Source organism: Pelmatolapia mariae, linkage group LG7 (genome assembly GCF_036321145.2).
Source record: "Pelmatolapia mariae isolate MD_Pm_ZW linkage group LG7, Pm_UMD_F_2, whole genome shotgun sequence".
NCBI lineage: Eukaryota > Metazoa > Chordata > Actinopteri > Cichliformes > Cichlidae > Pelmatolapia > Pelmatolapia mariae.
In genome coordinates this window covers 60,488,681-60,506,166 of record NC_086233.1, presented here as the reverse complement: position 1 = coordinate 60,506,166, position 17,486 = coordinate 60,488,681, and the positions used below count along the sequence as shown (strand labels likewise).

At 39.9% G+C, this 17,486-nt stretch overlaps 2 protein-coding genes across 2 annotated transcripts; both read right to left on the bottom strand.

The window, feature by feature from the left end:
- Window positions 1-9,259, bottom strand: mapk12a (mitogen-activated protein kinase 12a). The gene is made up of 12 exons (XM_063480064.1): window positions 9,037-9,259; window positions 6,826-6,955; window positions 6,662-6,720; window positions 6,442-6,553; window positions 6,331-6,360; window positions 6,147-6,194; window positions 5,839-5,953; window positions 2,475-2,546; window positions 2,276-2,355; window positions 1,992-2,070; window positions 1,728-1,901; window positions 1-1,585 (listed from the first exon to the last, which is right to left on the bottom strand). The coding sequence occupies exons 1-12, from the start codon at window positions 9,153-9,155 to the stop codon at window positions 1,506-1,508; spliced, it is 1,098 nt and encodes a 365-aa protein (XP_063336134.1). The 5' UTR covers window positions 9,156-9,259; the 3' UTR covers window positions 1-1,505.
- Window positions 9,260-9,888: 629 nt separating this feature from the next.
- selenoo1 (selenoprotein O1) lies at window positions 9,889-16,233 on the bottom strand. Its single transcript, XM_063480060.1, has 9 exons — window positions 15,575-16,233; window positions 15,128-15,331; window positions 14,863-15,040; window positions 14,503-14,633; window positions 14,064-14,341; window positions 13,722-13,890; window positions 11,870-12,055; window positions 11,490-11,646; window positions 9,889-11,288 (listed from the first exon to the last, which is right to left on the bottom strand). Exons 1-9 carry the CDS (start codon window positions 16,126-16,128, stop codon window positions 11,067-11,069), a joined length of 2,079 nt encoding a protein of 692 aa, XP_063336130.1. The 5' UTR covers window positions 16,129-16,233; the 3' UTR covers window positions 9,889-11,066.
- Window positions 16,234-17,486: the final 1,253 nt, after the last annotated feature.

Below are 17,486 nucleotides of genomic sequence, written 5' to 3'. Positions count from 1 at the left end.
CATTTTTAAAGAGAACCTTTAATATAAAAACTGCACAAGTGTCGCTGGAAACGTTTGTTCACATATAACTAGAGAAGGTGTGTTTTGCAACCTTTACAAAGTTGAAACAATCAGAAACCTTTGGTTTTGAAATTAAAACGTGAATGTTTGTGCATACCCTGCTGAGGGATTTCACATGAACCACAGTGCACATACACACATACACACCCACACGCACACACTTCAAGACAAGTTGCAAATAATGCGGAAGTTGCAAAATAGCATATTAACATAAATTACAAGCATTTGTTAATAATCGTACTTTTAAATACAATACAATTAACTCAACAACCTCCTATTAACAATGATTTTCTTCAAAGATTCTTAATGAATTTCAGTATTTCTATTTCTAAAATACTAAAGTTCTTCATTAAAGGTGGGAATACTTAAATTGTACCAGGTGATAGATAGTCATGGATTCAGTAGAACTATTAGAAAACAAATATCTGTACCCCTTTGACAGAAATTTAACTGAAACTGAAATTGGGACAGTTCTATGTGTAGTTTTTACTTTTCAGGTTCTGTGATTGAAGCACAAATCCAAAATAAATTAACAAATGCAACATTAAAATGCCAAGTCTCTGCTTTAAGTCACGATGAGTTTGTGAATGGCTTTGCATCAGTAGTGAACGTGTTTTTTGGGAGATAGAGAGACGTGAATCCTTCCACAGCCAAAGCTCTGGTTGGAGAGACACACAAAATAGATGGACAAGCAAATGGTCACATGTGACCTTTTAGATTAAGGTAAAGTTTTCTGTCAGTACAAGGAATAAAATGATAAAAGAGATACTAAAGGTGGTTGATTTGCCAAAGTCAAAGGTTAGGTAACACAGGTGAATAAATCTTTGTGATGACTGGAAAATCATTTGCACTTCAAAGCTCCACTTCATGGCAATACTCTCAAGGAAGCATGTGGACATGTTTCCTTGTCAGTGTTCAAAGTATTTCTCTAGGCTGTCCTTGATTTGATAATCCTGCTGAGCTCTATTCCTCTTACTGAATATTAGACTAAAGGCAGGAGGACCCATGACAATTAACAGCTTATAGGGCAGGGCTGTAGCCAAGGAGAGCACCAACAGGGATGACACAAGTGTCGACTGATGTTTATAGGTTAATGGCTTCATTAACTTCTCCACAGATGTTTAATATTCATGCATATCTGTCCAAAGAATTCTGAACCTATAAACTTTGGGTAAGATGTACTCAAATCTTGCACACAGTCCTTTAACGTGTTACTATAAAGCCACTTGATTTGCAGCTGAGACTTTGTATTCTAATGAAACATTTATTATTTTAGAACAAATAAAGTGTCTACTTAACTGTCATGAAAAATCCCACAGCAGCTTGCACTTATGAGAACAGGGCCAGTTTACATTCATTAAGTTGAGTTTTCATAGTTGAGATTGTCATTAAAAAAATGTGTTTGTTTGTTCTGGTTCCAGGTTGCAGCGTCAGCTCTGTGCATGTTACAGTGAGGTTTCCTTGGAAGGTTCCTTGGTTTCCAGCACAACAGGCTTGAAAGACAAGATCTCTGTGAAGGTGTGACCTAAAGAAAGCAGCACAGCAGGATATTAAACAATAGCACGTAGCTTACACTTTCCACCTCCTTTTGCCTCTGTCCATCTGAAATTAGATATCCATTAGTCCATCAGCCCCCCCAACCGCCTCCCACGCCCCTTCAATCTTACGTTTCCACTGGTCCAAAGTCAGCTCTGCATTGTCTAGTGAGTGATCATATGGCTGTGCTTCCGTCTCCTCGTCTGGGTCTCTAAACTCAGTGAAGTAAGGCAGCGTGAGAGCTTCTGCAGCAGTTACCCGTTTTTCTGGATCTAGCAATAACATTCGCTCCAGCACTGACACGGCTGAGTGAGAATGATGACAACAGAAAATCCATTTGGAGTTTGTTTACCAAAATGAAAACACATCAAATTAAAGGCCTGAGTATGTAATACCTTGTGGATTACTTGTGGAAAACACCTTCTGAAAGTCTTTCTTTTCCACTTTTCCAAGGCTTTTGAGGTAGCATTTTGCCTAAGAAGAGACAGAGAGGACAACGAATAGGCATAAAATATGATAATTCCATTTTAGGTATTTGTTTATTAATTTAATACTGTACCAATAAAGTCCAACAAAGCACTCAAATCTGCCTCCAGTTCCTAAAATGTCATTGTTTCAAGCACAACTGAGCACCACAACAATCTTTAGGACCACAAAGTTACACATTTTTGGAACTCACATCCTCAGAGTCTAGTTTTGATATAAATTCCTGTGACGGTGTTCCTATGAGCTTCATGATCTCAGTCAGCTGATCTAGGTCTGAAGAAGAGGTGTTAAGGCTCAAATAAGAATAAAAAAGTACAATAAAAAAGATATTAGGTTAGACAAAAGCAACATCTTTGTTTTATAACTTGTGGGTCAACAAGGTGAAAGGATACGGTCACTGCCTTTAAAAAGAGGTTTTCCTTGCAGCATCTCCGCCATGATGCAGCCCACTGACCAAATGTCCACTGAGAAAGAAGAAATAAAAAGCAGAGTTGATAAAACACCACACATTCTAAAACAAAGTGTTACAACAGCCCCACCTAGTGGATAATAACTAAGACAACACCGGGCTCAACAGTAAAACTCACAAGATAATTTTCATTTTAAAAAGATATTCTTAGTAGTTTTGACCACTTTCTTACCTCACCTTACTGACATCTTCTTTTCATACAATAACTTTAGCATATTTTAATTCATTCTTCTCAATTTAATTTAATTTTATTTATTGTGTGAATTCATAACAACAGTCACCTCAAGACACTTTAAATTTTAAGATAAAGATGCTACAACATTAGAGGGAAAACCACCACAATCAGACGATCCCCTGAGAGCGAGCACTTAGCAACAGTGGGACAGACATCTGCTGTGACGTTTAGGATGTGGGGAAAATCGTCCAAGTTACAGGCCCTTCAAAAATATAGATTAATATCAGGCACTGTTTAAGTGCCTTATTTTCCAGCATTTTTAATCCCTAATAATTTAAGTAGTAAATAAAAATTAATTCTTCAGGACTGGACACATTTAAACTCTGTGACAAAACAGCAAAAACATTCCAAACTAAAAAAAACCCTACAAATTAAAGCCAAAATCTTTATTTTGTTCACTAAGATTTATTCTATAGCCAGCTGAGCATCAATTATCACAGGATATATCACATTTTTGCAAATTGTAATGTGTAAGTGTTTAACTTGGATGTTTAGTCTGCTTTCTGATAATTAACCACAGAAAACTTAAATAGTTCTACTTTCTGTAAACATTCATGGCTTATGTCGTGATATGAAAGTACTTGTACTCTTTTTGGATCCTTCTGTGTTTGTTTGAGAACCCCAACATCTATTTCTCAAATACATCACTATATCCATCCGCTGTCATAGACAGCAATCACAAAGGGACCAGTGTTAACTGCTAATACTGCTCATGTTGTCGCAGTTATATTGCTATTCTTGACGACCGTCTCGACAACTTGAACATTTTCAGCTGGGCCTCATGAGAGCTCTGGAGAATAGCTCTCATTTCTGCAGGACTGTCTTACTGGATCCTTAAACCTTGCCCTTTTCTTTTTTGTTATGAACATCATTGGGTCAAACACTGAACTGAGAGGAGATGTGCTGTGCTCAAAGGGTTGCCGTAGGGTCAGGATGTGATTGCTGTTGTAAACGTTAGTTATAAACTGGGTCTGGCTGCAAGTTTTTAATCATTGCTCCAAGTCTGTCACATAATTCACATTCAACAGCAGGCCATCTTGTGACACTTGTCATTTGTGAAAGTAACAGATCACAAAGCTTGCTGAGATGTTGACTCTTTATTACGGGTGCAACGATACTCGTATCGATATTGAACCTTTCGATACAGTGCTTTCGGTTCGGTACGCATGTGTATCGAACAATAAATTTTTTAAAATTTATTTTATCAACTTTTCTTCTGACGATGCTGTCTGTGTTGAGAGCTCAGCGGATCTGCGTTCGACTACTCCGCCTAGGCTGCACTGTCGAGCGCAGATCCACTGAGCGCAGCGCAAGCTAGCAAGACAGAAGCTAAGCTCGTTGCAACATGGCAAATTGAGCCTCCCCCACCCTCATTCAGATCTGGCCTTTGGAACTATTTTGGTCTTCATGTGAAGTATGACCCTGATGGTAAGCGCATCATGGACAAAAGTAAAACAGTATGTCGGATGTGCCACGCAATGCTCAATTACATGGGTGGGAACTACTGCGTTAGCGCAGTTTGCTCGTTAACGTGTTGACGCCGTCCAGCCCCACGGACGGGGCGATCCGCGGTAGCTCGTTAACGGAGATTTGCCGTGTTGTGGCATTAATGTCATTTCAGATTAACGCTGGCAGCACTAGTGGGAACACAACGAATATGACTGCACATTTACGCCGACATCATCCTAGTGCAAAGACAAGTGGAAGCAGACAAAAACAACAAGCACGCATGCTACAAACTTTACCCGAGTCATTTAGACAGCCGTTAGCACATGATTCTCCTTATGGGGACCTGATATGTTTAATATGCTGCTGAGAGTATACCCCAGAAGAAGCGTATAGTATAGCTTTTATTTTGGAAAGAGCCATTTCTCTGTAATAAACTCTCTTTTCCAAAGATGAGGGATTTCTCCATGAGATATTTATGTTTTTATTACTTTGTCGTTTCAGCAACATTAAATTTAAAAACTGTACTTTTGAGTTAAAATATATATTTATAATTTTAATAAATGACAAATTAAAAAAGCATGAACATTTTTTGTATCGAAAAAATATCGAACCGTGACACCAAAGTATCGAACCGAACCGAACCGTGAATTTTGTGTATCGTTGCACCCCTACTCTTTATATTATATTCCCATCTGGACTAAGCTTTACACTCTCATGATGATCAGACAGAAAAGTCCTTTTTTCACAAGATTTTGATGTATGGAGACTGGGCGTGTTGCTTATGACCAATTGCAGATAGTTGCACAGTTGCAAAACACACATTTTAGAATATTGCATACATGAATAGTGCTTGTTTGGTCAGTGTAATATTGGTTTAATTTCCCTAAAAAGTATATAAAATAAAAAATTGGTAAGTATGAAAAAAAAGATTACATTAAAAAAATATTTTGAGGCAGAAGGAATCACAGGTCAGAAGATGAGCCTGGCATCAGAATGGAGGCATAAAGGAGACCTTAACTTGATTTGACCACCCACCTATCCCATATGGTCCCTGAAAATTTACCCAAAATTGGCTTTGTGAAGTTTCACCTAACAAATTAGCAGAAAACAGATCAAACATTTAGGGTACAAAGACTCGGTGTTCTCTATGTCCTGCCAATTGAATTGTTGCACTTTTTCCTTTGAACATTTAATGGGACTATCTTCTGTCAGGGAGTTAAAAGAGCTCAAAAAATACTGGAAAAATAAGAGAACATAAAAAGCCCCACATTTCAACACACCCCACGTACTCTGAAAAGAAGGGATTCATTGATTTTTAATGGAATGGCCCAGCAGCAAAAATCCCACACTTTAGGGTTAATTTAACATTAAAGCTAGACAAACTCTTTGCCATGTTTTCCCTACAGCTAATATTCTCCACCTACAAGCATCGGGCACTGTTCAAAGGAACATCTAGGAAATGGAGTTAAGCACACAGTGAGTAGAACAACCACTTTGTGCTATTAATGATTTGGTGCTAATGGGGAGCGCTGAACTTGACACACAGATAGAAAGATCACACTAAGAGTGCTTTTTTTCCGCCCCTGAATGAGCTCTACATTACCCGTCTGAGTGTAGTGCATCCAGTTCAGGATCACCTCTGGGGCTCTGTACCAGCGAGTTACTACGTACCCCGTCATCTCACTGTCTGCCTGCCTGGCTAAGCCAAAGTCCAAGATCTGCAAACAAACATTAAAGTAAAATTAACATTAAAGTCTTAGTAGGGACTTAATATAAAAATATACAAACGTCAATGAAATTCTGTCTCGTGCAGTTATCAGTGTTATTACAGAACTCAGTTTTGACAGTGCACGCAAATAAAACAAAAACTGAGACATGATTGTTTTTTTATCAGGGTGTGTTCGTGTGTACCTTGAGCTCGCAGTCTTGGTTGATAGCGAGATTTCCTGGTTTGAGGTCCTGCAAATGTTGACATGAAAAGACAAGCAACGCCGCACCATAGTAGGAAGAGAAACACCAACAACCATTTATCTTAATACTTTTCACATATTTCACATATACGTATGGTGAAAAATACATATTAAAGAGAGCCTACCCTGTGAATGATACCAGCAGAATGGATATACTGTAATAAAGGAATGCAACGAGCTGAATATTTTAACATAGTAATAATGGATTGGCAGCTGATCAAAGCAGAGCTCCTTACCTTGAGCCCTTTAAGCATCTGATAAACCAAATATTGAATTTTTTCTTCTGAGAGCTTCTGCATCTTCATCAGCTTCCCCAGATCTGTCCCCATGAAGGGCATCACCAGATAACTTGGAAAATAACAAAAAATCATATTTAAAACTTTACAAATGCCCTTGAGGATTTGCACAGAACACTTATCTCCATGCTTCTGTCAGAGTGGCAGAAAAGGTACTTACAAATCACGAAATCTGTCCAGAGAGAGGTCAGCTGTAAACACATCTAACAGGCCAATCACCTGCATCAGGAGGAAATGCCATCAAATCAAAGTTTCATATGAGGCATGTGTCTATAAAGAAATTAGTTTGCTCATTTTAACAAGTTTGGACTTTTTTATGCTCACATTTTCATGTTTCATGTGTTTGAGAAGCCTCAGCTCCCTGTAGGCCCGTTTTGCAAAGATGTCAGACTGAAACGGTCTGTAGAGCTTCTTGATTGCCACCTTTGCTCCTGTTCTTGAGTCTACTGCAGAGCTGAAGGAGATATGAACACAATATTGTGAAAGGTTTCGAGACAACTCACATTTTTTGAATACTTTGCTAGGAAAATTGGAAACAGATGATTTATTGAAACGTACAAACATAAATGAAAATATGAGAATGTGTGAAATTCTAACAAGCATAAAAGTCAGTATTTTGTATGACCACTTTTATTCTTCAACACAGCCTAAAGTTTCTTAGGCAAGCTTTCTTTTCATTTCTTTAAGCTTCAGGAATAGTTCTGCTTCTTCAAGGACATTCAAAACTCTTCTTTGTTGGTTCTTTGTCAAGATGATCCCTCACGGCTTCAATAATGTTAAGGATCAGACCCTGCAGAGGACAATCCATGACTGATAGTTTTCCATTGTCTGTTGGGTGTTTTTCTATCCAGGTATACTTTTACTACATTAGCAGTGTTTTTGGACTCACTGACATGCTGAAAAATGAAGCCACTGGCAATCCGATGCTTTCCAGACGCTTTTCCATGGTGGATCAAAAATCATTTTTGCATTGACATGAGATGACAGAGTATCCACTGTGTTTTACAGTTGGTTGTAGACACTTACTGTTGTATTTGTCTTTCAACCTCCTTCTTATATATCGAAGATTTAAACCAAAACTTTAAACATTCTTATTCATCGCTCCGTAGGACCTGTTACCACTGATTTTCAGTGTAGTTTGACATACCTTGGCCTTTCTCCCTGTTTTCTTTCCTTAAGAATGACTTCCTGACAGCCATCCTTTCACTGAGACCATTTCTGATGAGGCTTCAGCAAGTATTAATGGATTAACTGAAGTGCCAGATGCATCTCTCGCGTCCTGTGTCAGGGATTTGCTGGATTTTTTCGAGTTTCTTAAGGACATGACTTTCAGATACTGCTCATGTGTTATAGACAGTTTTTTAAGCTGGCCACTTATTCTTGTCCAGTTTGTTTATTTTTAAAGCAAACACTGTTCACCAAACCAACATGGGCCAAGTTTCTATCTAATAGCTTTTTGGGAATTACCTTGTTGGTGCAAAAATATTTATTTCATTCTTGTTATATTTGGGATTTTACTTAGATTCAGCTAAATAGAAACAGAAATAGAAACAAATTATTTGTTTTTGTGATGGGCCACTAGTATCAAAGCACCTAAAGATAGTGTCTAAAACCAGTTCTTGGTTAAGTTGTTTGTTACACAACAGTGGTTAATCACTCGACATTGGTGCCTCCTTTTATGCTTGAATGATTCATAGGTCAACATTCCTCTGAAAATGGTCAGATTCAAGGAATAGACTTACAATTAGTGAAAAAGCAGCCAATTAATTTTGAAAGACCTTCAGAAAGCCTGGATAACTGATGCCAGAGAGCATTTAAAAACATTAAAGAAAGTCTGGTTTCTTGGAAGCAAAGATATCAAGATATCTGCACAGCAATATACATATGCCATGGCGTGAGACAAATTTTAAAAATAGCCCATTATTATTTCCTGTATGAGGAAATCTAGACAAGGAACATTCCTGGTTAGGCTGTGTAACTGAAAAGTTGTTTCCTTATCTCCGGTTGAGGAATTGTGTTTTTTAGTCCAAATCTGTGTTTACAGGCAAACACCTACTTGCTCTGACGTGGCTCGGCAGTGATCTCTGGCTGGAACGGAGTTGTTCATGTGTTATTAAGTTGTATTCAGTCGGTCAGTGTCCGCCCAAGACGTTAATCATTGATAACAAAGGGTCCGCATGCTGCGAGACGCACAAAGGTGCCTGAAAAGCAGCTTTTTACTATCGTGCTTTTCTTAGACTTGGCTCAGCTTTGCCATTTCACACGCAAATGTGCTGCTCATAATCAAGCTCTGTTGCTGTCAGGGTGATTATGTAGAACGCAAGTAGTGTTGCTGCAAGTGTCTCCATCATATCAGGAAGTGAAGCAGCATGTGTTCAGCGGACCGCAGATACTTTTTCTTTTGTTTGACTGTGGCACAGTGCAGCCGTCAGTATGGCACCATCTGTTCCGTCGCTCTCTTTGTTTCACCGCTCCACATCAACCAGCAGTTCTGTCGGCTAATAGTTTCTTCCAATTTCTTAAGGTTTCACTTACCATACCGTCCCGTACGCTCCGGTCCCCACCTGCTTCAGATCCCGGTACCGCTCCGGTACTTCCCATGATGTTTTGTTAATTTCCAGGCGGTGATAGCCCGGTCTGATTCGCGTATTCATCTTATCTATTATAAACTCGATAGGCAGTACAGCACAAGCCCCTTTTTAAACTTGTTTTGGCTCTTCCGGCGTTACGATCTCATTGTCCCAGATCCCACCTATGCGCTCACCCGCGATCATTGCGCAGCTGTACTCAGGGCGCACCCTGAGGTCGCTAAAAGCCACTCCCGAGTCCTGCTGTAGTAGGCCTACAATTAAAGGTGAAGAAGAGAAGGCAACGTGAGAGAAACGAGCACATACCAAAGAAAGAAGCGCTTTAAGTGCGTAAAACCTGTTTAGCAACCTAAGGATATGATTTCATTTTATAAATACACAAACGAGTGACAAATTAAAGAAAAAACTACAACCTCGACAGAAAACTAAATAAAAATTGTTCAGAGTAAACATCTTCATGATGAGGTATTTCTGTTTAAATAGGGGTAGACAATGCCTCAACTGATAGGACAGATGGAGTCACTCAATGGTTTAACGAGTAAGAAATTGGCGTGAAACGTGCTTTGGCTTTCGCAATTCGGTTGTCTTTGTAACTTGCGTGTTTGGAACACAATTACTGTAGTCTACATTCAATTGTGCTATTTAGGAGTAGCCTACAAAGAGCAAATGTTTCAGGCCTGTTGGAACAGGAACATTACTCAAGCCTGGAGGCACCAGCTGTGCTTTTAGAAATCCTTGAATGTGTCACCCAGGTAACAGAACAAGGAAACAAGCCTATCAAAAAACCAAACTGGAAATGTTACATGGTCACGTGTTCTCTGTGACATTTATACAGGAGGACATTTATTATTTGAGAGATTAAGAAACAGTGACAACATTAAAATGTTACACAGACATGGACGTGGAGTTTCCTTCTGTAACTGAACTGCAGGTATGCCACAAAGTAAAATAAAAAAACAAAGACTCTTGAGCACTCAGTTTACTGATTCGGTTAGAAGAGCTCAAACGGACATTTCACATAATGCATATTCACCAAAAAGGCGCAACATGTGATGAGTAGTGCTGCTGGGTATGCAGTACAGTTAATACAAATCTATGAATGGCTGTGACTCTCTTTTACTCTTTGCACAAAAAAAGTTTTTTTGTGGCACATTCTACAAATAACTTCCTCTTTCTGTGTAGCCACAACCTGAAAAAAGTAAATCGCAACATCCTGTTCTCGTTTGTCCTTCACTAAACTTAGTTACTAGACAACAAAAAAAAAGTAAATTACATCCGTGGCTCTATGAATGTCTTGACAGCTGCAAAAGAAAATGCTTTCTAATATAGGAAAACATACTGTGCGTGCTTATCTGCTTTATACTGTGCGTGTTTGTTGGCTGCGGCATCCTAATCATGTACAGTAACACAGTTTTAGCCACAGATATAAAATCATCATAACACATTCACTCTCTCACACACATATTTTTGGTATATGTCGAGGTGACACCTCACAGTTTGTCAGAGCCAGACAGGCCACTGTAAGACTTGTTGCCTGACTCATCATTAATAGCTTATTAAACACAAAACAGACAGGAAAAAGAAATCTGACCCGAGTTTCTGTAAATATACTGCTTAAACTGCACAATATCATATATAAATTTTATATAAAATCTCATCCACTTATTTAAGGATGACTCAAATGTTAAACAAGGATACAAAAAACTGATATTACAGCTTTAAAACGTATATATTGCTAAATTTTATATAGAATTTGTATTTTTTGTGGAAACAAACTCAACACGCTGTCTGTCTGTTTTGTGCCATCCAGCTTGCCTGTGAGGTGCTGTGCCTCATGCCGACTTTCCTGAAACTGCCTGCTAAAATAACAAAGTTGTCCAGTAGCTGTAGAGTTATAAAAATGTGAAAAAAATATTTTTCAACACTTTGAAACTCTCTTGTTATTTTAGGCAGGAGAGATTACAGTCAAGGAAGTTACTACGAAGATCATGTGACACAGATTTCATTGGCCCAAGCTGGGGGCTTGCTGTCATAAGGCACAGGATTTCTGGGCATAGAGGTAGTTGCTTCTTGCTGTTGCTCCTCTCCTTCATCCCTTTCTCCTTCTGCACTGGTCCCACCTCCACTGACCCACGCAGGGAGCTCCAGACCTGGCTGTGAAGAGAAAGGCTTCTCCAGAACCTTGAGGACACGCTGGACCTGCAGCAAAGAGCAGAAGTGAAACCGGGTCACCACACTGAAAATGAAAAACTTAAAAGGGAATTAAGGGTAAATGAAGTACAGTCTGATCTCCAGTGAATGCTTCTGGGGAAGTTGTCCGTATTTCTCTACCAAAATGTACAGCAGACAAACGTAGTTATGTTTCTATCTAGTAAAAATTAGAATCGACTAGAACCTGACCTCAGAGAAGTCCCCATTCTCAGCAGCCTCTATGGCATTCTGGGCAATGTAGTTTCTGAGTATCACGCGAGGGTTGGTGCTGTCCATCACCCTCACTCTCTCCTCTTGCACAGCCTGCACATCACTCTGGCCTTCCAGCTCACGAGCCAGACGTTTCCTGTGGCAGTGATAACACAAAACATTCCCTCAGAGAACTGCAGCAAAGGAACAATAATCACCTCGACACACATTTCCTCTTTTTTCTGTCTGTTTGCACATTTTAAAAAAAACCCCAAAAAGCTAATCCGGTCTATGCAGTTCCTCCTCTGCTCTCATTTTCCATGCTTTTCTTTCTCGTCCCTTGCTAATAAAACTTATTCATTTTTTTGCCCCTGTCTCACCTATACTGAGTGATCCAGGATGTCCAATCCTCTGCCTGTTTGGTTTTCAGCTCCTCCTGGGTGGTCTCCATCAGATCCTTTAGTTTGCTGAGTCGCTCTAACTGCCTCGCAATTGTTGCTCTGTCTGAGATCATCTGGAACAGTGTTGGGTTGCTCTGAGCCATAGAAAGCAGCATTGCCAGTTCACTGTGGATACAAAACATCACTGCTATAATTCTTATAGGCCAATAAATAAATACGTTGGAAAAGAAAACACAGAAATAGTGCAGGCAATCTAAGAGTTTAGAGAGAAAGTAAGGTACTGAGATAAAGAGTCCAGTGACTGTTTGCATCCATAGAAAGACTGGGTTACGCAAAACTCACTCCAAAGTCCATCTTTATATCTAGATTAGTCAGGGATCCACTTTCCACATAATTTGGGGCATCATAAAAGGCAGAATTAAATATTTTCTTTATAATTGTTTCACTTGCTAAATAATGAGCTCAGCTATTTCTGTCTGTATTTGAGCTCCAGATTCTTTCCATCGAATGTTCTCTCCAGTCTGCAGACACTCGTTGCCATTCAGGAAAAATGCATCACAGGTACCATTACCCTTCTAAAATAATTTGATAAGAATTGGGTTTCAGAAATTTTAATCAAATTTAATACTTTCGAATCCCATTTTAACAGAAAAATATCAGATTACAGGTTCCCATAAAAAACCAAACAAATAATAAAAAAAAACCCAACACTTCAAATAAGCATTTAGGACCATCTTGAAAGCTATGCTGGGTAGGCAGCAGAAGGATAATAAAATTATGGCACAACAGCTGCTAACAAAGGCAAACAAGGTCAGTGATGGCAGTAATTTATTGTCCATGTTGAATTTGTTGAAGCATTTGTCTACTTCTAGGAAAATGGACATGTGATATGGGTGTGAAGGATCCGGGAAGGGCATATGGTTTCTGATAACATCCAACAGACAGCAAATATGGGTATCATTTCCAAAAGTCTCAGTTCCTGAGATCCCAAACAAAAAAAGAAAAGAAAAAACAGTCCCACTGGGTGCAAACCAAAACAAGGTCCGAAGTGCTTCCAAAAACTATGTTAAAGTGTTACAGTATCCCTGCTTGCCTGTTTATTTACTGCGATTCTTACTGCTTTCCTCTTGATACTGGACAGATTTTAGAGTTAAAAATGCTAGATGGATAGGCATGTGACCTAAAATGAGTGATAATTTTACTTTGTTTTCAGTGGTTAGTATTATCGCCTCACAGGAAAAAGATTCTGTGACTGCATACCGGCTACTTTGGCTTCCTTCCACGGTACAAAGAGGTGCAGTTAGGTGAACTAGTGACTCCAAACTGGCTGTACGTAAGAATATGAGGATGAATAGTTGACTGTCACTCTGTGTTAGCCCTGAGATAGACTGCCAACCTGCTCAGGTGCACTCTGCCTCTCGTCATATTACATAGTCTAGAACGACTCCTTTGACCCTTAAATGGATAACCAATTTTAAAAAATGAATGAATGGATTGACCAATGGGTGAATAAATGGAAATAATATCAATGTTTGCATAATTTTCTGCTGCCTTCAAGTCACCAAAAATGTCAACAGATGCTGCTTTAAGAAACCTCAGACTGATAAACTGTAAAAGACATGATGTATATGAAGCCTCACTAGTGACACCCAGAGGCTGCAGTATGAACTACACTGAATAAAAAGCAAAACATTTGACATTATCACCACAGGCACGGTCATTATTTTTATTCTGATAGTTTTAAGTAAAAATATTAATAAGTGAATTTGGCCATGATGCGTAACACTCTGGGCTTGTGTGTGTGTAGCGGTATAACTATTAGCTAGCTCACCGTGGATCCATCGTGGGCTTGTTAGCAGCCTTGAGCTCCTCTAGGGAGGCGCACTGCTCAATCAAGAGGTCTGTGGCTTTCTTGACAGAGTCCTCTTCTCCCTCACTATTTTCCTCAGTGGGACAAGAAATCAAACTCAAGCTACGGAAAGTGTTGGTGAAGTCAGCACCTGCAGAAGAGAGGCAGAAAAATGTTATTACAATGTTGCATCCATCATTAAATATTTTTCCTGTTTCATATGCAGTGCCGTATGCACGCATTCTTAGACTCTCAGTCTGTCACTAGATTAAATGTTTCGTCACATCAAACTCTCTTTCTAAGCAGTACACAAAATAGTCCCACCTGTGTTGTGCATTGTCTGAAGCAGTTTGGTGATCAGGATCTCGTCCTCAGGGTCCTCCTTCTTCAGCAAACCCAGCTTCTTCCTCATGTTCTCCAAGTAGAAACGGTTATAAAGATCCAGGTACTCCTCCAGTACAGCCTCAGCCCGGTCTGGTGGCAACTCTGGAGCAAGAGCCTCTGCTAGCTTTACGAGGTTCCACCTACAGATAGCTGGCTGGGCTTGGTAGGAGTATCGTCCAGAGTTGTCCGAGGCATTACAAATAAAATCTGGATCAAATCTGAGAGAAATAAGAAGCGCGCAAACCTAATGTGTTATAATTAATGTATTATAATTATGGTTTCACTCCGACTCCGTGACTCTAACCTAATGAGTATGATGGTAACATGTGTGACAGGAATATTTTAAAATGCATACAGTTAAACACTCCAAGTGTCTGACCTGTCCATGAAGCCGTATGGACCATAGTCCAGCGTGAGTCCCAGGATGCTCATGTTGTCCGTGTTCAGGACACCATGGCAGAATCCCACGCACTGCCACTGAGCCACAAGTCGAGCTGTACGAAGCACCACCTACATACAGGAAGAGATGACAGAAATCCCATCAGGTCTCTAAAATCTGAGAACAGCCCTGAGCATATTACATCATAACTTCTTTCTATGGATCAGATAAAAAATGTTATCAAAGTTATTCCAGGAATACAGTGCTAAGAAAATCTTGAATACATAACAATTTTTGATTTGCTGCAACATTTCACTGTCTCTACACGCTGACAGGTGAGAGTGTAACTCATGCTCTGACCTCTCGAAAGAAAGCTACGTTCCTCTCCACCCGATCTGGGTAGTTCTGTTGGATCTCAGGGTAGAACATCTCAATGACATAATCCATCATCTGACCTCGGATCTCATCGCGCCCATAACTGGGACCCTGGCGACCTGTGAACTCATCGGCGGGCTTAAAGATCTCAAAAGATCCAAACCTGCTCAGGCCGTGAACACAAACAAATCCCATTTAAACACAAATAGAAACTCAATATGAGTAAGTAGGTCAGGTAATGTGCACCCACCTGATGAAGGTAGGAGCAATGCGGAGGACCACAGAACATCTTTCGCGGCGAGCGTGCCCGTTGTAGTACACATCACGTATGACCCTGCTGTCAGAAGTGACTACAGAGCCTGCTCTGGTGGTGGGCACGCCCAGGAAGAACATCGCCTCGCTGCACAGGAACTCTCTTATACTGGAACGCAGGACCTTACGGCCATCAGCTTGTCTGTGGAAGAGAAAAGGACTTTTTTCAATACTCAGAAAAAAGGTGTATCTGATTGTCAAATATTGCCTTTCTTCAATCACATATGCTCTATTAAAACAGAGAATCAAAGTATTTTTCATGTTTTAATCTCTCTGGTGGAGTTATTAAAATGGAATAAGCCACATTTATTCTTAACCTAATAAATAAATTAAACATAATCTTGCAAAGCCCACTCAAACTGATAATGAAAGCAACACCTTGTACCTGGAGTAGGGGGTCAGCCCAGCTCCTTTCACCTGAATCTCCCACCGACCACTCGGGTTTTCTCGGAGAAGTTCGGGATCTTGGCCAGACGGAACCTTCACCTCTCCCAGGTAACAGGCCGCCCCATCGCCCAGCTGTCCGGCGAATTGTCCGAACTGATGTCCGCAGTAGCAGTGAGCGGCGGGTTCAGATCCTGGCATGACTTTGGATCCGCTGAGATATTCTGGCCCGAGAGGATCGTTCACGACCTCCTCTCCGTCCAGCCCCAGCAGTGCCAGAGTTTGGTGGGACACGGCCACGAACCGAGGCTTGGTCAGCGGTTGTGGTGTCACCCGGGAGAAACACGCTCCTTTCACCTGCCGCACCCCCTGCTCCTCGGATGGATCCAGGGGAAGTTTCTTGAGGGCGACGTTGTCAAATTCGAGCCGCTCCAGCGAAGAACGACTCATGGCCAGACCCATGTCGTCCATCCCGGCAGAGGAGACGAGTCTTAAGGCGGACACACCGGAAAGAAAGACGCGTGACGGTACCAGCCTAGGTCCTAAATAAGCCATCCAAACCAGGCCATCTGTCTGCGTCTATCCGCTGGCGCAGTTAAAAAGTATTCACTAATCACGCTTTCATAATCCTGCAAGCTACAGCGGATGTTTGTGAGATACGGTGTAACGACAGTATTCGTCCGATCGGAAACAAACAGAAAATACGGAACTGCATTGACCGAATAGAGTTATTTAGGTTTAAAATATTTTTTCTCATAAATTATCAAAATAAATTAAATTAAAAAAAAATCATTTGGATAAAATTAAAACGACAGGACTACAACAGTTTGAGACAAATATATTTTTCCTTTACTTAAAATGTTTATAAATTCCATTTCTAAATCTCACTGTTTGGTGTGTTTATGTGTTTACATCAATGACAGTACAACAGGCTGAGGAAGAAAATCTTACAAGAAATACAAGGATTCCTACAGGAAATGGAAGACACACAGAGGAGATGCTGCAGAGGTTGGACTTTATATGAATTATCCAAAATATGGAAAGCTTGCAAGTTGTCCAGTTATGATTTCAAGTTCAAGTTAATCTTTCATATTAGTTTATTGGGATTATAAAAGGAAATTAACTTGTCTAACTTTACCTTGAAATTAATGTCTGTACAGTTTAGACTACTCGATTATTATTAATGGGACATCTCGTATGTCATATTTCAAGGGAAGGTCATGTAGCCAGTGATTACAAACTCAGTAAGAAGCTCTACAAGGGATACAGCTCAGTGTTGGGCAATGTAAGACTCAAAGGCAGCAGTGATAACAGAATAAGGCTTTATCTCCCAAATCTGACCAGCTCAGTTTCCTTCATAGAAGATAAAAAACAACAGTCATTAAAAACATGATGGTTCATTTGAGAGAAAGAAACATGTTTTGTAATTTTCAGCATTTCGGTCCATTAATTTATCTCAGACTGTGAAATAATAATGCATATATTCCAAAAGTACAGTTGGCACACTGAATATTAGGATGTTTCCTTGTGATGGTTTTTAGAGACAACTTTCTGTATATAATGCATATATTTGTGTGAGAGGGCCCCAAACTGGAGGTATAAACAACTCTAGAAGTTGATAGATGATGCACTGCTCTTCCTGAGGCATATATAAACCTGTTCTGTATGCATGGGTAATGACATAAATGGGTGTATGGTATCGTTTCAACTGCAACCAAGTCAACACAAACTTTTTAGTATTTAGAAAATAGGCATATCATGTAATATCATAAAGACATCCTCTTTAATCTTGCATTGAACTTTTGCACGTGTAAGATAACAACACACATTTCTGCGGCTCCAATATGAGGCACTTGTCTTGTTGATGTTGGCAGGACGGTGCACAGGAGAAATCAGTGAAGTTTGTCTAATGC